At 46.3% G+C, this 15750-nt stretch overlaps 1 protein-coding gene across 1 annotated transcript in view; it reads left to right on the top strand.

The window, feature by feature from the left end:
- The window catches only part of MSI2 (musashi RNA binding protein 2), a 229308-nt gene that overhangs the window by 616 nt on the left and 212942 nt on the right, over positions 1 to 15750 (top strand). The window contains exons 2-3 of the mRNA XM_035343446.1: positions 119 to 203; positions 4242 to 4283. Coding sequence (XP_035199337.1) covers positions 119 to 203; positions 4242 to 4283 — 127 coding nt within the window. The remainder of the gene's footprint in view (positions 1 to 118; positions 204 to 4241; positions 4284 to 15750) is intronic.

Raw genomic sequence — 15750 nt, 5'->3', positions numbered from 1 at the left:
GGGGGGGGGGGGGGGAGGCGCGGGGCGGGGGCGGCGTTGCCTCCGTGCCGCCGCTCCTCCGCTGCCTCCGGTGCTCACCGCCCCCCGCCCCCCGCTCCCTGTTCTTTGTCTCTCGCAGAGGCTTCGGGTTTGTTACGTTCGCGGACCCGGCGAGCGTGGACAAAGTGCTGGCCCAGCCCCACCACGAGCTGGACTCCAAGACGGTAGGTGCGGGGGGGGGCCCGGCCGTGTCACGCTGTCATTGAGGCAGCGCCGGCCTCCGCGGCTCTTTCTGTGTTTTATTTTTTATTTTTTATTTTTTTTCCTTCCCTCCCGGAGTTCACTTTTAACAGAGGAAACGCTGTAACTTTTCTTTTTTCTTTTTTTTTTTTTTCAATCCGAATCTTCCCATACCAGCTGCTGGCTCCTCCCCTAGCCTTGTGTTTTATCGAGCGGTGACATTGAGAAGAATTGCAGGGTGAAATCTAACTTTTTTGGTGTTCCGCTGCAGAAGGCGTTCCTCGGGGAACTTTTTATTGCTGCGATCGATCATTTATTTCCTTACTGGTGTGTGTGTCTCGAGGCAGGGGTGACTTACCATCAGATCACAAAAGCTGCCTCTGGTGTCACTCCCTAAGCCATTTTTTCGGAGAGGCTCCCCGGCCCGGTAATTTTGGGGAGCCGTGCGAGAGCTCGAGGTTGGCGGTGGCAGAGCAGCCCAAGTCCTGGTTTGTTGTTCTTTCTGCAAAGCTTTTTCTACGCTCAGTCTCCAGTGGATAACACAAGGAGACCGCTCATGAGATCATTCATCTGATCTGTTTTTTAATGAACATTACGCTTGCATGTTTTTTTTTTGTTTGTTTGTTTTTTAAACATGAAGTTGACCCCTTGACCTGCTGGTGCACGTTCAGCGCTGGGTCAAACAATAGGTGCCCCGTGTGCGCAGCGTTAGGCCCCGTCCCCCTCCCTGCAATCGAGGCCACGCCGAGGGATGATGAAGTTTGCGTGTGCCTCACTTTGTTTCAGTGTTCAGCCTCGGCAAACCTGGAGGGTGGGGGAAAGGACGCCGGTAGAGGTCATTTTTGCTCTGGTACCGATCGGTCTGAGGAGGGTCGTGTTTTGGGAAGGGAAGGATCGTATTGGTTCAACTGTCTGGCAGAGAGCTTCTGCTGAACGTATCAAATGTGTTCGTTGCTGTAACCGTCCTTGATAGCGTGCATTCCGGATCTGAAATGTTTTAACGCGAGCGTGGTGCTAGGGAGAATCCTGTCTCAGGGCTGGAACATCCTGCGTGCACCTGTGTGGATGAGATGCAGTTAACAGGAATAGAACAAACAGGGAGCAAACACCAGTGTATGATTTTTAATGTGATTTCCCTGAAAACAAAAAACCCAAAGCCCTTGTAGAAGCAGGTGGAATTTAGGGTTTTAATTTGACCTACAAATTCTGTTGGGCTTGTCTGAACACGTAGCCCATGCTTTCACATGCCTTAATAATTTGATTTTAGGTTTAATCAGATATGGTATGATAACTGATTCAACTGTGCTTCAGAGATTAAAGTCACCAGACTTTTCGTGTGCAGCTGTATTCTCTATGTGTTTTAAAAGATAAATTTAGATAAGAAGAACAAAGACAAACAGTATCTTGAACGAGAGTTTAAAAAAAAAAATCAAGGGAGGCCACCCTGTCTCATTTCCGCCTATAATTAGGTCCTCCCCCAGCTTTTTTCCTTTATCACCATTTAGTCTCTGCAATACATTAATTTTCTTTTCCTTGGGGAAGGGGTGAAAAGCTTGACCAGGACAAATTTGCCTCGATTTTGATTGTGTGATAATGACTGAATCAATTTGAAAAACAAATCAGCCTTACAGTCAGAATGCAACCTAAAAGTAGCACACAGAACCAGCCAGGCTCCCTTTCAGCCATTTATCTGTAAGCGCGTTGTAGTAACTGTTCTTTAGTATAACATAGCATTTGACTCTGTTTCAACGTTCAGCACAGGAGGCAGATCGGTTGGGTATTGGCATGGAAACGTCGCTCTTGTTTACAGTTACGTTAAAAGCTTTGTTTAGGTAATGGCCATTCATATCAGAAATAGTATTATAGTCATTTCCTAGAGGACTTGTAGATACAGTAAGTAGAATTGTACCTAACTAACTAATTTTTATTTGGTAGATTTTTTTTTGGTTGTTGTTTAAATAGTTGACAGGGTTATGCAAAAGGTATGGATTTGACATGTTTATCGGTAGCTGGAAATGCTGATGGTGTGCATCCAAAAGTTTTGGGGAAGGAAAATCACTTGTTTAAGAAATAAGTGCAGTTGCTGTGGTGCAGGGAACTCCGTGCTCTTTGAGCCGACCTTCAGAAATGACTGTTTTGCTTCAGAATTGAATGGCTCTCCCAACTTTTTTCGCCAGTGGGACGCCGCAGCAATGTCGTTCTGGTGGGACTGGCGTTCTCCTTTATTGAGAAATCTTGGACTTGAGAAGCAAATGCAGGAACGTGCATATTTGCCTCTACCTTTGGGTATCTCTGTGGAAAATCCATACCTGTTGTATTTCCCCAGTAGACAAATGCCTAGTCAGTGCTGAATATATTTGTAGATAATGTTAATCTCTATGAAAAGGTTAGCTTTCTAGATAAAGAATTTTACTCTTTATGCTTTTTGAACAATTAAGTGGCATGTAATCGCTCATTTCTCAGGTATGTTTTTTAAAAAATATACTCTATTTGTATCCAGTGCAGACAAATCAGTTTATCAGTTGCACATCAAATGTTTGTGATGTTTGCAATTTTGACATATTAATTGAGTAAAACTGCTTTGTAGGAGAGGCCCGTGGTTATTTATCAGTCAAATCACCACAGGAATGACAACACCATATTGAAATATCTCCTTGTTCGGGATTAGCTGGGGGCGCTGGGGGGGGGAATATAACACAAACCAAACCCAAACTCTCAAAGCCTTCACTTTACATATGCCTTAGCGTGGCCAGGATTAAAGTTTGCTGTGCAGTCAGAAATGCCACTGAAGGCAGTCACAAGTTGCACAGTTAAGGTAGGATTTAGTCCTTTAAAACATCCTTTTCCAGTCTCTTTATTTAGAACGTGTCTGTGTGCAGACGCTGCCAAAAAAAAAAAAATACAGGTGCAATCAGGAGCACGTAGACATTTTATTGCAGTCATTTTTAAAGATGACAATTTGAGATGGACATCTGTTTCGAAGGTGGGATGTTTTTAATTTACATCCAGCCATTCATTTATGATACTTTTTATTTTTAAGTGATTTTTGACTGGTAGAGAACTTTTAATTTTTAAAGGTGACCCTTGTGGATTATTTTTTTTTTTCAATTGCAGAAGTAGCATTTTGGAATTGCGAAGTGGACACGGTTTCTAATTTATGCAGCATGATGGGAGTCAATGCTGTACCTTAAAACAAGGGACCGTGGGGTGAAACAGATTGTTGTTGTTGTTCCTTTTTGTCTCTGTGGTAGCATGCTTCGTTCAAGAATGCTTTAGGTAATTCCTTCATGGAAAATCCTTAAGAAGTTGGTCCCTTCTGGGTTAAAGTGCCTGCATGTTTTGTCTTGCTCTCTTCTTTTTCCACCCCAGAGTCTTTCACTGCTCACCCGTATTTTTTGAGGGAAGCAGTATACCAGATCAATTAGCGATGTTGTTATGAAGGATAATCTTGCATTCCTTCTAACGATTTAGTTCTAATAATTAATTGAGATAATCTGACTTGAGTTTTGCATTTCTTTTTTTGTGTAGTGTTGCTAGTCCGTTGACAAAACAGAAAAACAAAAAACGAAGTAACCCAAAGCCCAACTGAAGGAAGGTGCAGGTGTCACAAACAACAGGTTAAGATCTTGATCAGGACTGCTGATTTTTCTGTGCAACCTCCAGAGCGTGCAGATACAGTTAGCGTGCAGTTTTGTTGTAGAGGTAGCACCCAGAGGCTGCACAGAGCTCCCTGGGTGCAAGCAGAGATTGTAGCCCCGAAGTTGATGCAGGGGATGTACAGAAGAGATGTTTTCTTTCTCTCTTCATATCTCCCTCCCCTTGCCAAAAAAAAAACTACCTGACAAACCCAGACTGTGATCTCTCACTTCCAAAGTAGTTCTAGATGACCCAGTGTGCTGAATTATAAGCCTGAGAAATGAGGGATTAATAATTCAGTGATTTAAAAAAAAAAAAAAAAAAAAAAAAAAAGAAACCCTGACAACAAAAGCTATCTTGTTGATTTCCCCTTTCTTTTTCCTCAGATTGACCCTAAAGTTGCATTTCCCCGACGAGCACAGCCTAAGGTAAGTAGGAGGATCGATAATAGGATTTTAGGCACACAGAGAATCATTGTTGCCAGGCAGTTCAGGTTTCAAACAGGGAATTGGCAATGAAAGCTTTTAAAGCCGGAGTGCATGGCGTCTTAAGGGTATCAGCGTATGGCTGTGAAACTACAGGAGAGCTGCTTTGTGCGATATTACGTGTCTCCAGTTTAACCGTCTCCTTGCAGAGTCCTGCTCAGCTGCCACTGGCTGAACACCAGAGGCTTCTCTCGTGGTGGTGGGAGATCGTTGCTGCATTACTCGCGTTTGTTATGCTCTTTTACGCAATGTGTTTTGCATGGTGTTTATGAAGAGCGTTTGGATTAAGTGCAGACTTTGGGCTTGTTTTGAGCTGAGCTTTCAGTTCTGTGGTTGTGATGGATGGGAATGTATCTCTGCCTTCATTGTTTGCAAGTTTGCTTTTGCATAACTTCAGAGATATGTTTGGAGACTTACTAAGTGTTGGATAGCAAGTTTCTGATGAAGCTCTGAACTCTTCAGGCCACAGGGTGTTCTTTTGCAAGAGCAGTGAAACAAAGAGCTGTAAGTCCCTTACCGCTGGCTGGAGGAGTGACCTTTTTCCAGGGCACTCTCGCTGTAGTGCGGCCGGTTTCCGCGCAGGGACAAAGATGCTCTAGCTGTGTGCAGCGATGCTTCTGTCTGCTGCTGGCTCTGAAGCATCGCTAGGTGCCATTTCCTCTGGAGGACCTGCTTATGGAATAGAAGTGGCTGTTGCTCTTCAGACTGTGGCCAATGAAAGCAACAGATCAGTTTCAGATCCAAATGTGTGGGCAGTTGCGTTTGAATTCTGAAAGTCAGAGGCCAAAAGAAAACTTTTGTAATCAACTTACTATTTGTTTCTGAGAATCGATAGGAAGGATTTAATTTATCTGGTGTACGCCACTCGCATGCGCACTAATCACCTTGGGTTGCTTTGGTATCCCGTTTAAAAAGTGGGAAGACAACTTTGAATTTGTAGAGGCACGTTTATAATACGGAAGAACAGGTGAAAGCTCATGGCAGGAGACTGCCTGAGCAAATTTAACCCAACAATTTTATTGTATATAGCTTTTATGAAAGCAAGGAGTTTAATAGTGTGTGGAGCCATAACATCATATGCTGTGCAAAGCGTGCATCTGGAAAAAACAATGTGTAATTTAAGAACCTTAGGCATACAGCAGGAGAGGTGTTGGTGATTTCTTTAAAATAAAAACAAACAACAACAACAAAGCTAACAGGCTACTTGCAGAATTTTAAACCAAACTAATATAGACAAGTATTTTGGGGTTCTTTTCTTCACTGGATGTATCTAATAACTAATTAGTGAATAATGAGTTGCCTGGCTCGCTTCCATGCTGAGCAGAATTTATAGTTTGTAGGGTTTGTGGCTTCTGGATTATGTTGTTGGATTAACGCTGTCTTTCAGATAAAATTCAGGAAACTAAAAATTTGTAAGGTTTCATGATTCAAGACGATTATCTTGCATGAGGGTGACCTTGCACTGTGGTTGCTGTTCCTTCCCCCTGCCCACTACCTTTAAAGGCTTACTTTATAAACTGTCTTCAGCTACCAGGTATCTGTTTCTGTAGTGCTGTTTGTAAAAGTTAATAATGGTTACAACAGAGCTGTTAAACTGTCCTTTGTGATTTCTTCTAAAACAATAAATAATAATAAAAAAAACATCACCAAAAACAGGGCACGTCTTATGCAGCGGATATAAGTGTCTTAAATTGACCTGATTTTTGCATTGTTTAACAGGACATTTTTACAAAAGGGATTTTGTTTTTCTTCAAGTAGCTTTTCTTGGTAGTTTTTGCTTTTGGTAAGAAATGTGTGGGGTCAGTTCTGGAATGTACGTTGCTCTTAGCAGGAACTGCTCTTGTCTGGAGAGAGGTCAGCGCTGTCTGTGGCTGCTTTTTATGTACTTGTCCCCTCTAAGGTGCTGGGATTTCCACAGGGTCCTTGGGGGGGAGGAGGGACAAAAGACTTGAAAGGGGCTTTATCACCAAACTGGAGAAAATCGTGTGCAGTGAGGAACAGATTTCACATCAATTGTGATATATTATTCTGGATTGTATTTTATAATCTGGATTTTTTTGTTTTCTGTTTTTTAATTAGATACTGGATTACGGTTTTGGACTTCGGTTGTTCATTTATCCCAGTTGAATACTGAGCGTAGAGCGTTAAAATGCAACTGTGCTTTAGTCTAATTAACTAGCTAATGCTTGGGTCTGTGGAGATTAATGGCATTTAATGAAACGTCTCTGTCTCTCTCTAGGTACGAGGGGAGATTTTTTTTTTTTTTTTTTTCCCCTACCAGCCGTCCTCCCTGGCGCGTGTAGCCAAACGCAAAGGGCTCAGCTCGCTCCGGTGGTCTCGATGATGGGGTACGTGGAGGAGGAGAGGAGGAGGAGGCTGGGTTGCGGGAAGGCCGCGCTCGCTCGTGGGGCCTGCCGGCAATGCCTTCCTTCCACCGGGCCCTTCCTCCCTCTGGGAGCCCTCCCGGCCTGCCCAGGGTGCTCAGCTCCGGCCGCCCGCGGGTGCTGGGGCCGCACGCGCCTCCTTGCCGGATCGCGCCTCGCTGTGGCCTGCGGGGTCACGCTCGCTTTTCTGTGGGCGCACACAATGATTTGTGTCCGTTCCTTCCCCCTTCTGATTGATTTTAATTGGCTGGGCCTCCTCTTTCAGACTGTCCCAGTGAAACGCTTTCTTTCGGGCTTTTTTTAACTAGATCTTCACGATTTGACACCTCTCTGGTGATGCAAATTGGTTACTGAGCAAGAAGTGGCAGGCTGTAACAGCGGAGCATTCTTCCCTGATTTTCTGAGAATGACCCTTGCAGAAAATCCTCAGTGATTGCCTCCAGTGGATTACGCAGTGATGTGTAATCCTTCTCTCCTCGTGAAGCCCAGGATGACTTGAAGCCATTGTTTTTGGGAATATGCTGCAGGGGTTTGACTCGCTGAGGTTCCAGTCTATGGCTATCAGCGAGATGAAAAGAATACACATCCATGTTCTGGAGGCTGCTGTTCCTTGATAACAATCTGTCCTGCTTCCAAATGCTGGAAGGAGCTCTCTAACAGTTGATTGTAGCTCTGCTGACATAAAAATCCTTAAAAAGCAGCTGTGACGGGGGTGGGCAGGGGAAGGAAGTCGTTTAGTACCCTCCTTTTGAATACCAAAGACTACTGTCATTTGACTTGTGATATACGCAGCCTGTCAGCTCCGACCTTACCTGCTGTGGTAGGCTGGAAAAGCCCTAGCAAATTTAGCACGTTCGCTAGATGTTCTCAAATGGGAGCAATTCCCACCCCCTGCACCCTCCCCCCTTCTTTGGAGAGTGTTATTTAAAAAGAAAAAGGGGAAAGGGGCAAAAAAAAAAAAAAAACACCCTAAAGAGCAGAAAGACAACAGCCTCAGTCCATGAAGAAGCTCTTTGGTCATGAAAGTATGCTTGTGAAACTTACTGGTACAGATATTTGGATGCTTTGTTGTGCAAAGCAGTGCGTGAGGCAGATAAAACTTCACTCCAAACTTGCAGTTAACGAGGCTGCTCCCCGAGTTGTGTTTTGTGCTCAGGTTCCTGCAGCGTGGGACCGAGGAGCCTGTTCTGGTGCTACCATGGGGCCGTGGTGCACGTGGCAGGGAGTTGCTCTGGCAAGTCAGCAAGCTGGAGTTACTGGTAGCGTTCACAGCATTCATCAGCCCCGTGTGTGACCTGCTGACTGCAGGCTGCGTCCTCTGCAGCGGCTGCGGGGGCAGCCCAGCCACTGCTGGGAGCTGCTGGAGGCCTGCTGACCAGCCGCAGTGGAGCTTGTTCTTGTCAGGGTTGTGTGTGGCAATTTGGGATCTACTCTGCCTTGGCTGGGCACGGTATGCTGCTGACTGTCCAGCGTGGAGTAGCAAAAGGGCTTTATTTGGTGAGACAGACGTTCCGTCTGGTGGTCGAACGGTGACGCTGCGTACCGGTGTTTCTGTTGGGTATGTTTTGTCCTGACAGAGGACAGCGCAGGACCGATAACGAGTTCTGGCATCTCTGTGCTCCCGTCAGCCAGTGTAGCGGCGAACTGCGTACCTTGTCTGGGGACTAGCTGGTTTCCTGTCTGGCCGGGCCCATGGATTGCACGAGGTGCTGTCGTACACATCTGTTCCTCCTTCTTGGGCAAAAAGCAGAGCATCAACAACTCTGCTTTCATTGGAGTTGCTCTGGTTAAACCCACGTGAAGCTGGCTGTTCCAGAGCAGCAAATGGAGGGCATGCCCTTTTGGAATAACACCCAGCCTAACCTGGGATTTTTTATTTTTAAGTGAAACAGTGGATTTAGATGTCTGATTCCAATTAAGTTAACCGTAGGTAGGGTGTCTGCATCCCTTGGCTGTTTGATAAGCGTGAGCCAGAGTAGCGGAGAGATTTTATTCCAAAGCAAATGATGGATGATGGACCTTGGAAGTCAAGAGTTCTGTTGCTTCCTCCCCTGCTTCTTCCTCTAAACTCCTCCGGGTTAGTCCCACTACTTCCCTTCTTGCTTTAAGTATAGGGCAGACTTTGAAGTCATTTTCAAAAGAATGCGGCCTGAACACGCTAGCAGAGCTTGGGATTCTTCCTTTCCTGCCACCCTTCCTTTCCTACCAGGCTCAAGAGCAGCTCGGTCAGACCTTTCTGCTATTAATTTTATTATTTTTTTATTCCCCTGCATTTGCATGTCTGGATAGAATGAGAGAGGTAGTATTTACTGCTCTTGGCATTGGGCACATGTGTACCCTAGTAGCATTGCTTTATGTTCTGCATACAGAGTATGAAGTCTCTTCCAAACGGTTTGAGGGACTTCTTTTTGCAGTTGATGGCCGGTGTGTGGGTATCTTCAGCCTACCCTGATGTAGATGCCTTGTTCAGCGTAAGCGGCTCTTAAAGCTCGTCTCCCTTTGGCATCAGGTGCTCAAATGAAAAAGTTGATGAGTCTGAGTCTTGGCTGATCTGCTCAGGTAGTAGAGGATCAGGGTTTTAAAACCCATTATTCTTGGGCTCAGCTTCTTGCTCTCTGCGATCTGTTTGAGGCACAACATGATCTCTGTTCTTTCATGCTGGCAGCCAGAGGAAAAAGTGGCTGTGCAAGGCATTCTGTAGTGCAGTGAGTTTTGTCAGAGGCAAGAGCAGAGCTAGATTTTCATCACTTTGTTATTTTTGGAGATGTAAACGTTTATTTCTTCTCCCTAAACACTCAGGTAGATGCTCACACTGTCCTTAATCCCCAGAGACTGTCCTGTTCTGTGTAAAATACATGTCTTTCTATTATCATTGCCTAAGGATGTATTTTGTGTTACAAAACCACAAAAGCTGTGTCTAGTGCATTTTTCATTTTAACTTACTGCTCACTTAAAAATTAAAATTGAACACTGCTTAACTTTTTTTTGAATGTGTTTCTCCATTCCCTTTGTTCTTCTCTATTATTAGATTTTTTTTTAATGGCATCTAGCTGTAACTTTTCTGTACTAAGACCTGGGTGCTTGGATATGCCAGGAAAGGGTCTGAAGTAAGGCAGGATAGGAAGAAGAGCAGCATGCTAACACCCTTGTACACTCCTCTGCTTCCAGATTGAGTACATCTCGTCTGCAAAGTGCTGAGCCTTTACCAGCCTGGGGGTAGGTCTACTAATGACTGATCTAAAACCATCAAATTCATTTATTTGTCACTGCCAGTGACAGCCCAGTTAATGCTAATGGATTCTTTTTTTAGCCTGTTGACTCTGGTGATAGTCTCATAAATGTTGTGAAATCCAAAGCATTAGGGGAACCTGTAACTTATTTTTAGAGGAGAGCTAGTGAAACGGGGTAGAGTGATGTCTGCAGATCAAGGTATCTGCTGTGCTGGGAAGGAAAAAGAACAGCTCTTCTATTTTGTTAAGTCACACGTAGATGCTGTTCCTAATAGTTATTTGACTTTTCAATTGTGTTTTAATGTTCTCTTCCAACACGTTTTAGGTCATGCTCTAAAGGGAAGGGAAGCTGTAGATAGAGACAGACATTTTATGGGGAATAAAAGGGCTTCTTTCAGAAACTGGCTCATCTGCAGGGCCTGAATCTTCTCTGTCCCTATTGTGCAAAAGCACTTAAGCATATACTTAAGTTGGCATAAGCATGTGGGTAAGTGCTGTGCTGAATCAGGATGGACTAAAAGCACGTTATTAAATGCTTTGTTGAACTGAGGAGCCTGCAGCAGAAAAAGATTAAAAGATTACTTTGTGTGTTTGACAGTACTTTGTATACGGTCAGTTCCATCACTTCTCTTTCAGAGATAGCCAGTTTCATCTCTCTTGTATTTTCTCTTCCACCAGAGGATCTCTCGCACAAGAAAATACTTACTAATCTGCTGTTGCCTCAAAAAAGTAATTGCAGGCACGAGGCTGGGTCTCTGTAGTATGTGATTATTTTTTAAAAATCGTCTAAACTTAATTTAGTCTCTGGTCCTGCAATCACACATTCTGTTTGCCTTAGTCACTGGAATAATTCTGTAAACTATGTGAGTAGTGTTCAACGTGGCTTAGGCTTCTAAGATGATATTGCTGTAGAAATTGTGGTTTGCTGAGTAACTTTCAAGTTAATGTGAAGCCCTGTAGTCGGATCAGCATGCGGTATTAATAAGTTACTTCTAAACTTTGACGTTCTGCTGCTCTCCTGTTGAAAATGTTTCCTTTATTTTTTAAGTGCAGAGAAAACGCTAAGGATGTTAGGAAGTGCTTTGCCCTTGCTCAGTTGTTCATCGTGCTGGGAGATCTGCAGCTGTTTGTATTGTTGTGATCAAGTAGGCTTAATTTATGTATTATGATTGTACTCGGAGCTTCAGATCAGACAGAAGGACCCTACCCTGCTAACACATTTGAAACATCACACGTGAAGAATAGCTCCAGAGACTTCAGCAAGAGCAGTTAAATGCAAGCAGGGCTTCTTAAAACGTTGGTGAGGTGTATGTGGCAAGAAGGGTGCGGGGAAAGTAATATCGACAGCAGCAGAAAGCGTCATTCCCTCTGCCCTTCCCTCCCCCCAGCAAGGACTTGCATTAATTTCCCATTGACTCTGATGTACAATAGGGAAGAGGCTTCAAGCTGACTAAAGGGGCAAAGGTCCAAGAAAACTACTGTAGCAAGAGCTGATGTAGAGTGACAGTAATGAGGTGGCCTGGCAGGTGGGAGGGAAAACGGTGGGGTGGGGGAAAGAAACTAATATCTAGTGAATTAAGTAGTTCCCAAGGTTTGAAGTTGTTAAGTCCTGTTGGTTTTATTTTCTTCTGTATGGGCCTTGTAACTGTGAGGTACGGCCGGAGTGAGGCTGCTGTGCTTCTTCCCTTGGCTGGGAACTTGGGCAAAGCCCTGGAGCAGTTCCAGCCCTTGTGGCTTAGCCCAGCTCATTGGGAATGCTGGTATTGCCCAGAGGATATGAACTTCTAGTCCCCCCAAACCTGTCCTGTGCTGTTTTCCTTTGTGTTTTAGTATTCCTGATTCTGAGCTCATCTTTATGCTGTTTTGTGGGTCGGTTTTGCATGAATGGGAAGGTGAGGAGCATAGCGAGAAAAAGCGTTCTGAAGATTTGATTCCTTTAAAATAAGGACTATGAAGTGCCAGCAAGAGTTTCAGCTCCTTGAATGCTGGCAGAAATAGAGAACTTACTAGCTAGAGTCACTAGAGGTTTTTGTTAGAATTGCTGTACGAGTGTTGTACAGGAATCCTCCCGAAGGGTGATTAGATGGGGTGTGTAAGGAGTTTGCAAAGAGCGGAGCGTTTGTCCCAAGCATCTCTAAGTCCAGCTGGACTGAGAGGTATCGCTCAAGTTGGAGGCATGGATTGTGGCAAAAGCTTGTCAGTAGCAAACCCTGAGGGCTGGTTGTCTGTTGGGTGCGCTGCTGGAGAAAGGTGCTGCTGCAGGGACCTTGCTGGTGTTTTTTCTGCAGCACGTACTGAAAGCAGGAATCGTGTAGTTTTCCATTTGGCCCTGTTATCAATCATTTATGTTCCGAGATGCACAGGTGCTGTTCTCTGCTCCGAGTCTGAGCCTGATGCATACACAGTGTTTGTCCTGTGTTTGCCACAGGCTTGCAAAATGTTGCAGAAGGCTATAGAAGATGCTCGTTTGCTGGTGAAATCTGCCTACTTCTGGCATTGTGTCTGGCAGACCCGCAAAGTTTAAAGCAACCCTGGGTGCAGAAGGGAACAGAAAACGTGGAAAAGAAATCTGAAGGTGATGTGGAGATGTGAAATACCACAGGAATTTGCTGAGGACACGGGACTCGCAGCCCACCTTTTGGTGCAGGGCTGCTGTGTGGGCTGTGGCGTTAACGCTGTGCCTCTGCAGCGTCCCGAATCTCCCGGGAGATCTCGTGCGAGTCCCACACGAGCCCAGCCGAGGCAGGTGCAGGGAGGGCTGTCAGTCTGGTGGCTGGGGCTCCCTTGTGTTTTTGTTTCAGTTTGCTCGTTTTTTTGATTGATATATTTGTACTAGATAGCTCACCTTCCTCCCCCGTCAGTGCTGTAGGTCACCTCGATAACTGGCCCTGGCTGGGTGCACACACCTGAGGTTGGGTCTCCACCCTGTTCAAACTGCACTTGGTGATAAAGCCCCCTGAAAACCTGCGCTTTGTGTGTGATGGTTGTGTCCCGGGGGCACCCAGGTCAGCGCAGCCTAGTGTCGGTGGAGGTGGGACTCTGAGGAGCGTGTGGGAACCCAGCCGAAATAAGGCCCTGGTGCTGCTGGGGATGCTGCCACTGATCCTGAAGGAGCAAGGGCCGGAGGAGAAAATGGCACAAGGGATTGTCCCAAGTGTCTCAGTGTGGCAGAGAACGCAGCTGTTTCCTGACCCCCGGGTTCGGTGCTGCGAGGTAAACGGTCTCCTCTGTTCTGGAGAGATGCTGACGGCGTCCCTGGACGTTGGGAAGGAAGCGCGTGAAGCGAAGCAGTGTCGTGCGCTGCCAGCTCTTGGTGACTTGTTTGAGGGATTAAAGTGAGGTTTCTTTGTTTTTAACGACTTCTGATCGAGAGCTCAGGAGGGGAGGCCCTGACTCAAGAGCCCCGGTGCCGTGGGGCACGGTGGAGGTTGCAACCGCTGAACGCCGAGGTTCCTGCCGTGTGCTCGGGTTTCCGACCTGCGCCGGCGGGGCGAGGCTGTGGGGAGGGGGGAAGCAAGATAAGGGCGCTGGGCCGCAGCGTGCGAGAGGTGGTTTGTGGTGCGAGTTACGGCTGGTGCCGTCACGTGGCGCTGCGGGCTGCCATGGGGGCTGGGGTGCAGCGCTCGCCCGGCGGCTGCGGGAGGCGAGGGCAGGGGCTGGCAGCGGGCTCAAACGGCGTTGCAGCGCAGGCCGGCCCTGCTGCCCTCAGAAACCAGAGGAGAGGAGCGAGCTGCAGGTGTCCTGGGGGCCCTCTGCCTCCAGATAGCGTTGGCTGCTCTCTTCCCCGCAGAGCTGGGCACGCAGCCATGCCGGACGCTCCTCCGCCCCCGTGGCCCAGCTCCTGGAGCCTGGCGTTCTCCTGTGTGCAGCGGGACCGTGACCGCTGCTCGCAGCCAGGCCCTCGTCCTTCCCTGCCGGTGCCTGGAGGGGTGGCTGCGGCGGTTCCTCCTTCCCGGACGAGGAGTGTGTCCCGACGTGCCTCCCCCGAGGGGCACGTCCCCAGACATGGGCCGTGTCCTAACTGCGTGTGCCTGTCCCCCGCTGCCCACCCGGGGGTCCCTGATCCCACTGGTGGGTGGGTGGTGCAGAGGGGAGCTGGAGAGAGTCTCCTGCCAGGTGCCTGTGTGCTTTAAATCCCCATGTCAGCCTAATCCTGGCGAATCACCATGAACCGTGATCAAAGCGTTGGGTTATGCATGCGATGTCTGCAGCAATTTATGTACGAAGAGGGAGTTGTGCTTGTCTTGTGTGACTTCTTTAAAAATTTGTTTTAATCCGGTCACATCATCTACGTTATATCTTCCAGATCAAATAAAATGATAGCTGAAAGCCATCCATGGTTAAGATTTTCCCCAAAGTTTTGTGAGCCTGGCTTTGATTTTGTTGTAGTTATTAGAAGTCAGTTTAGATTTCTGGGCTGCTGTTTTTGGGGTATCTTCAGTGGATATTTTAGTAGGGGCATTTCTTTTTTATCTCAATCATTTGTATGTGCTGGGGGTCGAGAAGGCAAAACATAAAATACAAAAAATGAAAGCAATTTAGTTACCAGTCCAAAGGCTTTAATGCTAAAGAGCCATGAAGAAACTTTATTGAAACTATAATTGCAGACATAAGCAGTGATTATCTGTCTTCATGCTTTTATAGTCCCCATCACTGTCATCTGAACACATCAAGCTGATGAGAGCGTGTGTGGAACTTTATTCAGCTGATGCTGCGTAATCCTGATCTCTTGCAATATGTGGAAAGTAAAATAAAGTGTCAATTCATTTGAAAATGATGGCTACAGAAAAAAGGGAGGGAGGACAAGTATCCTTGCAGAAAACATAACCTTATTTCATCCAGTTTGCAACTGCAGGAACGTGGTTGACAGCGTAAGCATCTCATATGGGCAAGATGAAAAGAAATTTTTCTGTTTCTTAATGTTCTTAGAGGCCTTTGGCAGGTGCATTCCTTCATCTGCGGAGGGTGCATCCCTTTGTTTCCTTGAAATGTTCTGAATTTCCTCCAGCTGAGAGAAGGACAACAGCACCTGTTTGTCTTGCCGAGAACTGGAGATCGTTGGATCAAGGCAGACAAATGGATGCTGCCAAGCGCTTCTTGAGGTGGAACAGAGATCAGAGAGCAAGTCCTGAATTGCTTGGCCTGCTTATTGGTGCTGGTTATGCGGGCAAAAATGTGCTCTAGGCTGTAAAGAGGCAGAGGGAGGAAGAGGTAATTTGGTGGTTATGTGCAAGATTATTTTCCTGCTGCTTGGCAGGTCTGAAATGTGCAGCATTAATGTACAAGTCGTTTTTGGTGAACTCGCTGGGTGCCGTGTACATGACGGGCTGTTCTGTAGGAGAGCTTGCACTTCCAGTACAATTGACTGAATAAATCTAACGTGGCATTCCTCAACGGTAATCTGGTCCCCGTTTTTGTAAGGAGGATCTTAGGTCTTCACTGCCCTAAGAAATGGGAGAGACTCTCTGCTGCCTGGCAGCCGGAGTGGTAGAAGCAGCAGTATGTGCAAAGCGTTCTGCGTTGAAGTTAGCAGACCAGGATAGATGGTTTAAGTTTGCTTGGTTGAGGCCAGGATTACTGGGGCCTGATTGCTGTCTCTTCTGTCCCTTGCTCTCCTGCTTTTTGTGCTTTACAGGCAGGTGTGTAAATGCCTGAATTCATTTCTAAGTCTCATAACTTCCACTGAAGTCAGCTGCTCGGGGTTACTGAGGGAGTCAGTGGAAGAAATGAGATAGCCAGGAGTAGTTCTGGGAGTTCTTAACAAACAGGACATGAGTTGTCCAGGGCTAAGTTTGG

Source organism: Oxyura jamaicensis, chromosome 19, assembly GCF_011077185.1.
Source record: "Oxyura jamaicensis isolate SHBP4307 breed ruddy duck chromosome 19, BPBGC_Ojam_1.0, whole genome shotgun sequence".
Taxonomy (NCBI): Eukaryota; Metazoa; Chordata; class Aves; order Anseriformes; family Anatidae; genus Oxyura; species Oxyura jamaicensis.
This window is presented reverse-complemented; position numbering and strand designations above follow the sequence as displayed.